The following is a 10,487-nucleotide window of genomic DNA, read 5'->3' as shown; positions in this document are numbered from 1 at the left end:
GTAGTAATGTGTACATATGATATGTAGGTTAGCAGTGAACACATTGATCGATAAAGAATATTGGATATAAAGAATGCTTAGGACGGGTATTGCGTAGGAAGCCATGCTTTCCGTGTAGGTCCAGTGTAGGTAACACCGAGTAGGGCCTATTACTGGAACCTCGATCGCCAAAAGGAACTATAAAAAAGCCAAAATGTCGATAGGGTGGTGTGCAATGATAAATTTCATCCCTGCAGAGGCGGCCCTCTGTCCAGCTGCCAGCTCCAGTGGTGGCTGTCCCCTCGCCCAAGCCGTAGGAAAAGAGGCCGAAATCATGTTAGGTACGACAAGAATCTGCGAACTTCTCGGGGATAAGGTACAGGGTAAGGAAGGGACAATGGAAGTGGCTTCCTTCTGCGGCGAAGGAAAAGTGGTAGCCTTGTTCTTTTCTGGACATTGGTGCCCGCCAAGCAGAACTTTTACTCCACAGTTCATCGATTGGTTTCGGAGGTTCAAGACCAATCACCCGGACAAGGAATTGGAAGTGGTGTTCATCAGTTCGGACAGGAGCCAGGCGGAGTTTGATGATTACTATAAAGACATGCCATGGTTGGCCCTTCCATACGCAGACCGGGAAACGAAGGTGAGTCGAGTTCATCTTCCAGCGCTTGTCGTGTGGCTTCACGGTAGTATACATGTAGGATCAACTTGCTCATGGGATGACTGTCCAGCTTCTTCCTACATTATATACATATGCATTAATTCACCATAATGGAATAACGTATTGCTGATAACGGAACGAAATGAATGCAATCATGGTCGACTTCATACATAAAAGCTTTCAAACCAACATTTTTGAATATTAGCTTTTAGGCTTACACGTTCCAGTGACCTGGTATTACTATATATATGTATATACACACACATATATAATAGTCTTTTAGTTATCAAAACAACGATCGATGGTGTATAGGAAGGTACAAAGAACTATACATTTGAGTGCGCAAAGCGCGTTATTAACACAAAAGATCATTCTCTAATGCTAATGGTAGTAAGAATTAATACACTATAGTGCACAGAACTGCCTGGTGGGATAGGCTGTAAAATATGAGGCGCGATGTGGGAATTTAACTGATTATTTCCCAAAATTGTCTGAAACAATCTCATTCATTCAAACAATACAAAAACATATTTTACTTATTTCATCCAATTTTAAAAAAATCCCATCAATCCTTTTCGTCATTTTACGGAAAATCATGTCAAGTTCAGCTTTAATGAAAGATTTTCCTTGGTTTAATACAGAACAAGATATCCAAGACTTACGGTGTGACCGGCATCCCTACAGTCGTCCTCCTTTGCGGCTGTTCGGGAGAAGTCATCACCAAGGACGGCAGGTCCATCGTCAGCGACGATCCTAGCGGGGCGGAGTACCCCTGGAAGCCAAAACCTTTCGGAGAGATCATCTATATGGGAAACGGGAAACTAATCGACAACAAGGGCACGAACTATGATCCAGATTTCGCCCTTAAGAATAAATATGTTGGAGTGTTCTTTTCTGGTCACTGGGTAGGTTTTCTTATCAGCACCGGTCCAGTTCTGAGGGTGGGTGTACCAGTTTCAAAAAGGGCTAAGTTTGCCTAATTTCGTTTGGTTTTAAGAAAACTCTTGGGCATGACTGGAATGATATGACCTTGCTATATACAATGAAAGTGAGGTCTTGTTCGGAGATAAATTGTTGAAAGTACCGTATAAACCTTGCATTATTATCGGACTCGACTTGACTCGTCTTTCGTCCGTTATATACACATCACTCCACAGACCTGATTAACTTGTGACTTGGAAGACCTGTCCAATATGGTATTCGTCCATTATATGCGAGTCCAAATTTGGCCTGACACGAGTCCGATAAACAGAAAACCGTGCCAGCTTCCATGTGTTTCAATCGCATCCTAGGATTATCAATCATCCCAATAGGCAATATACAAAACAATAATGAATCACATAGATATGAACGAAACATTTATTTAACCGCCTGTCTTTCAGTGCCCACCCTCACAGGCCTTTACACCAAAGTTGATCGAAACTTACAAAGCCATTCAAAGGGCACGGGAAAACTTTGAGATTGTTTTTGCTTCATCTGACAGAAGCGAGGGAGAGTTCACTGATTACTTCAAAGACATGCCATGGTTGGCCTTGCCATACGGGGACGAGAGGAAGAAAAAGTTAAACAGCCTTTATGGCGTCACAGGTGAGATGCAGCGAAAGTGTATCACCAACTTTATTTTGAATAACAAATGTTCGCAACTGAAAAACTTGTGATATCACTTCCTGCAATATATTATCATGGTGCATTCACTACCCTGTCACCATATATACTACACGTGCAGGGCTAGAAAAGAGCGCTTTCTCCTCTGATTTCCTCAGGATGTTTCCTCAAGATTATTTATGAATTTACAATGTTAGGCTAGTGTTGTTACCATATGAAATATAGTCAGTCATCCAGTTATGAAGTGACAACACGGAACTTTGAAAGAAATGATGGCTTCAAAAGAAAATCATGGCTCATTAATGTTGGCTTCTTCGGTCCTGCAAAATGTGCTGGGCTGGAGAAGCGAAGATTGCTATACCAAGTTGCTGATGAATAAATACATGTAGATAGTCATTTTAACTACCCCCCCCCCCCCTCCACCACCCCGGTAAAAACATACCAGTACGTTGTACCTTCATTCTAAATATGTTTGTCTCTGTATCAGGCATTCCAACTCTGATCATCTTGGACGAGAAAGGGGAAATAGTCACCAAGAATGGCCGCGGAGCCGTGACAGGTGATCCGGAGGGGAAGGTCAGTTGATCTTTAGAATTCATTGGCGATTCAATACATCACATTTCGCCGCTAAAATTGTCGCACACCATTTGTCGAAAAGATCTCAAAGACAGACTCAGACAAGGTATCAACCAAGTTCTTCTCGCGCCGAGATCCATACCATTGTTAAAGTGTTTTGTTATCCAGCGGTTTCGATTTTTACTTCTTCTCTCCACCATTCTAGGAATTTCCTTGGCTTCCGAAACCCTTGAATAAATTAGTGACGTCATCAGCAAGTTCTCTCAATGAAAAACCATCCTGTGTCTTCTTTGTCGGTGAGTAGAAATTCCAGACTAGCAATGGGCATACTACCCACCCCGTAGGCCTAGTCTCCGGGCTTTCTTGTCCGCCTCAGTTTTCGCCTTCATGGAGTTTGACTCCACCCTCGCCGTGTTTGGTGCGATATCCAATTCCAATACGGACAGTGACTATACAGGTGCTGGTAATCAGATCTTTAATGGACTACCAAGAGCAATCTATTACCCTATACAGATAAATGAAACGTTACATGTACTTAAAAGTGCTCTTGGTAGTATGTTTTAGGATAGAGACATTTTCAGTTTTCTCTTTTCCTTTTACAGAGAAACAGTCAGAGGCAGCAACTGCTGTGGATCTGTTGGAAGAAGTCGCCAAAGATTATCATAAATCAGATCCTGAAATGCTGTTCTTCTTTTCAGTCGTAAGTTGGTTGGAAGTTTTTACACTATTAAAGTATAGTCTTATAACATTACAGTATACACTACATTGTACCTACATGTATACGCAGTACTGCGTACGTCATCTACGTAGTGATTTAAACAGTGTTTAAACAGTGTTTTAAACAGTGGATAAATCAGTATCAACTTTAATTTGACGCGGGAAAGACTTGCGTTCGAATGTATAGCCACTGCTGTAGGAGTGTATGTTCAAGTACCCTAATTTATAAAGGGTTGATTATAAAAAGTACGTAGCCTCTGAAAGTGCCACAAAAATAGTCTTCTCTTCCTCATTCTTCATTCCTCTTAAAACTCTTCTTTTATTACTGTAATTTACCTTTACGATACCCCTTCTAGGCTACCGACGATGATGGTATAGGCGAGCGGCTGACCAAGTACCTTGGTATTGACACTGACGAAGAGGAACTTCCATTCCTAATGATATGTGATGTTCAAACCAAGAAATACACCCGTGCTAAGAAGAGTCAACTAACCAAGGAAGGAGTCGGACAATTTGTAAAGGACTACTTGGCGAAGAAGTGAAATATCCTTACGAATTAAACATTGCAAGTTCAAATCTAGAAATCATTAGGAAACAAGAATGTTGTTATAAACTGATCCTTTTTAGCACTGATGTTCGTCTTTCAATAGTGTCTGTGGAGGAAAATGATTCCGTAAAAAACGCCACGATTCCTTTGACAATCGTACTCCACAGACTCTCAGACTCTCGAATATGTAGTTAGTTATCTGTCACTGTTAGCCGGTGCACTGTAAGCAAACCAGACAATTATTTTGCCAAAACATTGTGATAAAAAACAGAGAACGAAGCACTACTGTACATGAATCTGATTGAATTGCAGCATTCATGAAACGAGGCAAACTGCACGTTCACGATGCGCTTTCATCTCGTCATTAATCACCTTGTAGATTTATAAGGACCTCGCGTGTTCCAAATGTGTATACATAAAATACTATTTTGTATCATTATTCATTACATTATCATTGATTCTCGGGAACTGCCGCTTGGATAGGGCTGACCCAGACACTAATGCCAGACACTAATTGTGCAAATTAAAAAACATCTTATATTCATGCATATTTCATTGTCAATTCTCATTGGAAATTTTTCAGCGGCTTGTCTGGTACGCTTATTTTTCAAAGGTAAATGCACATAATACCGATACCGAATAAATAAGAACAGCAATGGCCTGCGCTTCACTGTATACCATTGTATTCATCGAACATACAAAATATCCATATATAGAAGATGACGGATGATAAGACTATAATTTTATTGCCGTTTGTGTCCTAGACAGAAGAACTAAATATGTACTCGATTAATTACGGGAATGGGGTGGAATCTTTAACAATGCCATTACAACAGCAAAATATCAATAACTACATAAAGCATATCAAGAAAATTCAAGATAATAGTCAATTGTCGAATTGAGTTGGATCATTATCTCGTAATCGTTGCCTGCACCTTCGGTCTTGGATATGCATGATGATGATCACCACAACACATAATACTGCAAGAAGACTGGTAACAGCTCCAAAACAATACACCGCCGGGTACCAGCCAGTCATAGAGAAAAGCACACCTGCCACTGGTGGTCCTCCGAATTGGCCAATACCGCAAGATAAACCCACAAGCCCCATCGCGGTGATGGTGTTCCTTGCCCCCACTAACTTGATAACGAAACATGACACAAAAGTCCCCTTCGCACCGGTGGCGATTCCAAACAAACCCACCCAAATGCCGATGAGGTAGTATTTCTCGCCGGTGAATCCCATACAGAGGACGGCTATCATGGTGATGAAACTGGTAGCTGCGATGGTGACCCTTTTGTGGCTTTTAAACTTCCGTATAGCTGCTGAGAAGAGGGAGAGATAGAGGCGGCCGAGGGTGGCTGTCGTGCCGTAGATAGACAACAGCAGACTTGCGCGGAAAAGACTGTGGCCGTTACAGTGGGCAAAGTCCGGCAGTGTTGTCAACACCGTGCTCATTGTCATATTGCTTAGTATCTCCGAGAGTAAGAGAATGAGAAACACGCGATTTCCTATCACAGACAAACAAGGTAATCTCTTCAAGGCGATTTTCCTCGATGAATCCATGGGCTTATACGCCGTCCCATTTGTATTCGAGTTCGTTTTAACATCTTTGGTCTTATACGGAGCACTTCTGTGTGTTTCTGTGTCGCCAGCTGTAAGTGCCCCTTTGTGGAGATCTGTGTCTTTCATTATGTATACACTCGTCATAGACATCGATACGATATCACTGCGCAGCACATCTTTGTCAGTCCTGAGATATGCAACACTTCCTACAGAAAGCGTCCGAATTAGCTCGTTTTTCTCTATTGGTGGCCCACTCAGAGCAGCAAAGACACAAACGTTTAGGGCCAGGCCACCACATACTAAAACGGCTCCTCGCCATCCGTAGGCGTCAATCACGAACCTTATAAAAGGTGGGAATGCAAGGACCCCAAATCCCATCCCTGATGTTGAAATTCCCACGGCAATGTCGAGACGTCGCTGGGAGTCGAAGTGAGATGCCAGCACCCCGATGCTGGCTGTGAAGGCAATGGCGAAACCAGTTCCTGCAGAGGAGAAAACAAGTCGTCAGTGTTTGGAAATCTCTGATGACACAGGCAAAACTACGAATTGGCAAAACTGAGAATTATTCGGAATAGTCAAAGGATATTGAACTACGAGTGAAAAGCGAATGGACAAGCACATACAAAGCGGGGGAAGCTGGACGGTTTAGGGTCACCAAGTGAATCATGCCATAACACACGGACGGAATGAGTATTCATCTCAAAACTGCATACTAGAGGTTCCGATCACATTATCGCCTTTAGCTTTATATATACTGTTAGGTTTTAGTATTATTACACTTGTACAAATTTAGTCGAATTACTAGCACCTTAAAACGCACCGTGTACTTATTCCGTCCCCATACATTTTTCACTCCATGTATTATATTTCATCCCTTTTCCCCACGTCTATTTTGAACATTAACCCCTGATTTCCTCAGGATGATATTATGATGCTAATGTGCATCCGATAGGTACAGTATAAATTGGCCATGATTGCCAAGGAAAATTTCATTTCGACGTCTTTTCCTGGCCTTGTGGTTGCTTTGTCTGTTGATATCGATGGGGATACATACCGCTAATGATTCCATACGTAAAGTAGAGGTAGGGCATGGAGAACACAAAGCTACTTCCAATTAGACCTATAGCAGAGAGGAGACCACCAACGACCACTGTCTTCCGTATCCCTATCCTGGCTTCAATCAATCCAACCAAGGGAGCTGAAATGAACAAAAATTATAACTTTTTGGAACGGTAAGGTCGATTGTGCCAGCCAATCCGGATATCTACCCTCTTCCATATATAGATGGCGCCCATACGGATATTTTTTTTGGGGGGGGATTGCTGATGCTGATGATGTCAAACGAATCCTTTTGTTCTAGTGCTCGTAAATATTATCAATCAGATTTTTGACAAATTGCAACATTCGTAAATGGGCCCGCACATCTGGGATATATTCCGTCCGCATTGGCGCAGTCCGTATGGACCTATACCAGAATGTCCTATAGCCTACACGGGGACTGCCACGTTCAGCCTGCTCGGAAAAAAGTAATTTCCAGTAGGCCTATCGACTATAAGTCGAAGGCTGCCTAACATTTCTAGTATAGCTGGTGTGTAAATTAGTTCAAACAATGGATTTGCTAATTGGACCAAGATGATACAAAGCACAAAGTTCTTGAAATTTATCTATCACAAGGCATGACTGATAGGGTCCACTGCTGCATGAATTTCCTGAAATTATGTATAGTTTTAGAAAAAGCATTGAGTACCCCGATTCTAGTGAAGTCTCTTAAAGGGGGACAATAGCAGGAGAAGATGGGTTTAATTGGCCATTTTCGGGTGAGGAATATGCACAGTAAGGGCACTGGGTCATGTTAGATTCAGCACTAAATATATTCATTGTACAAGCGTGAATAGTTTTGATGTTTGAGATGGGAGAGACCTCTATTGGCGGCATTGTGTAACTTTATCTTGCCTACCAAACGTATGCCATGTTAAGTACACCCCTGACTTTGTTGAGTACACCCTTGAACTTGTCTCGAGATAGTAAACATGGTAAACCTCGAAAGTTGACAGGAGACTCTGACAACCAAACTTCCAACTTGACTGATGAGTAATGTCAACTTGGTTTGGTTGACTTCATGATAAAAATATGCCGGCCTATTTGCACAGGCTTGAATATAGTGCCGATTTACTGACACTCCTATTACCAGCTACTTAATGCACTTAATCTGCCCACCTAATAGGCCTACTTGCCTATGCCAATCTCCCTTTCTGGATACAGGCATGGAAAAAAATAATACCGGGGTATGAAAGATCAGGGCAAGGGGTTTGCCTAAAGATAAACAGAAGATTTTCTGTGGTAAGATGAGAATGAATCATCTTCAAGTATAGCCTATCAAAATCAAATAACAAAGAATACATAAAAAAATTCGGAAACATTTCAAAATCTCAAATTTTGAAATTGTTTTGTTTTTATATCAATACAGGCCGGGCAACACCTGTCCTCCTGACTATTGAAGAGTGTTGGCCTGGTGTTACCTGCCTTACCCACCTGCTGCATGGCACGCTCCACAATTGATAGATCCAATGAGACTTGTACTACTTCGACTGTCATCGAAATATTCCAATAACTCCACATAGAAAACACCGAAACTTGACATAATCCCAACAATGAGGAACATAATACCGAAAGTACAGAAGACAGCAACGTGTGATCTCGCGGTAGCTGCACCGGCACTGCATTCGGCACCACGAGGGGACATCCGTATGTCTTCAACATTCAAATGATGATGAGTCGTATCCTCGTCGTTATCTGAGCTATCTGCATCCATTTTCTTTCCTCCGTCTGTCTCCTCTTCGGCGAGGCGTATTTGAGGCCGTTGGTTCTCTAATGTGCAGTAGTTCCCTGGTGGCAGGCTATACGACTTTGCAGTCCCAAGACTGTCATCTGTCATATCATCCACCACTTCCAATGAGTCTAATCGAGAGATGACGAGAGATATCAGGCTCTCGCCATTCTTGTTGCAACGGTCATTTACCGCGGTTGCGTCTGCCCGGGAAATGTGTTGGCACTCGAGACACCCCTCCCCAAAGCATACACAAGCCTGTTGATCATGTGTTGCTGGTGGGTGAATGTCGCCCAGTCTACCTCCTGGGTCAGTCGGCAGAGACATCATGTCTGCAGTGCACGAGGCACAACCCTGGCATTTGCAAGCGACAGTGTTAGCGTGGTCCGAGTGACGTAGTGGTTCCTCAGCTGTCCCAGCGATACCACAATCGTTTGCATTGTGTGTCGCAGCCAGGTCGAGTCCGATGCATTCGTCGCACTGACAGCCACATTGGCACATGTCCCTCGAACGCGCTATAATCTCTCTCCCGACACGCTCACCCTCATCATCACAGAGTCTTCTCTTGAGCAATCTGTTTCCTGTCTTTTCCAACATGCTTGTCCTAGTTTATTAGTCCGGCCGATCCCAAATGAGCACTAAATTTTACAGTAGTCACCTTGTCAGGTCGAGCACGCTCAGATGCAACACGTTGGCTGCACATCGATTCCTCGCTTGTGAGGTATCGATCATGCAGAACTAAACATGATAATAATCCAAGGCCTATACCACCAACCGCTCTGTACATAGGCCTTTACACTGAAAGGTTCAAAGCACAGAATGATTGAAGTATGCAGGCCTATGTAGCTATTAATAACGGTGATAAACAAATGAGTATCCGGGACATCGCGCTGTATCGCGATCTATAAAGCTAAAATATTGTCTGGAGTACACAGCAGACTTCGCTGGCTGGAGAAAACGGCACAACATGCCATCCAAAAACCGGGGCTTCGCCTTGCATATTTTCCCACCATGCTTGCAGTGGTACTTGACATACGCGTACTTTTACCGCCATGGCGCGAAAATTAAACCCGGCGGACGATCTGAGCCTTGAGTGCCAAGACTACTTATCCCTGGTTGTGACCTTGTCCGCAATAGACAAAATTGGGACAAATCGCGGAAATTTTAATCCGGACATCACAAAATCTCTAGCTGCAGGTATTGCTCAGGCGATTTGTAATGTCTTTCCATTACAGGAAAGGGCATTTGATCGAGTGAAAGGCGCAGTCAAGCAAGTTTAGATGTGAAGATATCACCGATCTTATGTGTGCCAAATTCTCCCAGGCATGTGCACTAGTTGTAAACTACTAGCATATACCCATGGAGCGGGCAAAGTTGAAATGTAATATACATTAGTTAAATGGGCACGATGATTAAACTACATGTACATTAAATTTCTAACGTTACTGAAGTTTTATTAAAGGTTAAACACGAAATGAACTGCATTTAGGGACTTATTGTTGCTATCTACATGCAACCCCCAATAGATTGATTGGAGTACGCTATTTTGCACAATGCATTGAGACCAGTGACAGCAGGTCCTGTTCCAAATAAGGGCCTCACATATTAGGCATATCACCTACCCACTCCCGTACCCAATGCCACTGTCGGACCAAAGCCAGGCGCATGGAGAGATGCAGAACGCAATTCAAACTGACAACATCAATCAGTAAAGAATAAATCAAAGAGCAAGCGCTGGCCACTGTACATATTTTGTCCATCCTGGCATAACTGTTTATTGATACCCTGACTGCATGTTCCGGTAGGCCACCCTGCAGAATTTGCCTTATCACTCCGGTCAGTGTTTCTCGAATAGAACTAAAATAGAATAGGCTAATCATTAATCTCCCTGCTAATACCCTGCACCATGGACCAGGTTGTATAGCACTACATACGTGCTGGAAGCTAATATTGATGTGGCAGGGAGAATATGCGTGAAGTTTGTGTATGCTTTTGAGAATGAGCGGAG

General features: G+C 42.8%; 2 protein-coding genes across 2 annotated transcripts; one reads left to right on the top strand and one right to left on the bottom strand.

Annotated features, from left to right (window-relative positions):
• The first annotated feature begins 3 nt into the window (after positions 1-3).
• Positions 4-4,780, top strand: LOC135502333 (nucleoredoxin-like). The gene is made up of 7 exons (XM_064795084.1): positions 4-622; positions 1,282-1,545; positions 2,023-2,227; positions 2,733-2,821; positions 3,027-3,117; positions 3,424-3,521; positions 3,895-4,780. Exons 1-7 carry the CDS (start codon positions 194-196, stop codon positions 4,078-4,080), a joined length of 1,362 nt encoding a protein of 453 aa, XP_064651154.1. The 5' UTR covers positions 4-193; the 3' UTR covers positions 4,081-4,780.
• On the bottom strand, positions 4,752-9,458 carry LOC135502327 (monocarboxylate transporter 12-like). The gene is made up of 3 exons (XM_064795068.1): positions 8,185-9,458; positions 6,707-6,850; positions 4,752-6,134 (listed from the first exon to the last, which is right to left on the bottom strand). The coding sequence occupies exons 1-3, from the start codon at positions 9,074-9,076 to the stop codon at positions 4,972-4,974; spliced, it is 2,199 nt and encodes a 732-aa protein (XP_064651138.1). The 5' UTR covers positions 9,077-9,458; the 3' UTR covers positions 4,752-4,971.
• Positions 9,459-10,487: the final 1,029 nt, after the last annotated feature.

This window comes from Lineus longissimus, chromosome 2 (genome assembly GCF_910592395.1).
Source record: "Lineus longissimus chromosome 2, tnLinLong1.2, whole genome shotgun sequence".
In the NCBI taxonomy this organism is placed as follows: Eukaryota; Metazoa; Nemertea; class Pilidiophora; order Heteronemertea; family Lineidae; genus Lineus; species Lineus longissimus.
This window is presented reverse-complemented; position numbering and strand designations above follow the sequence as displayed.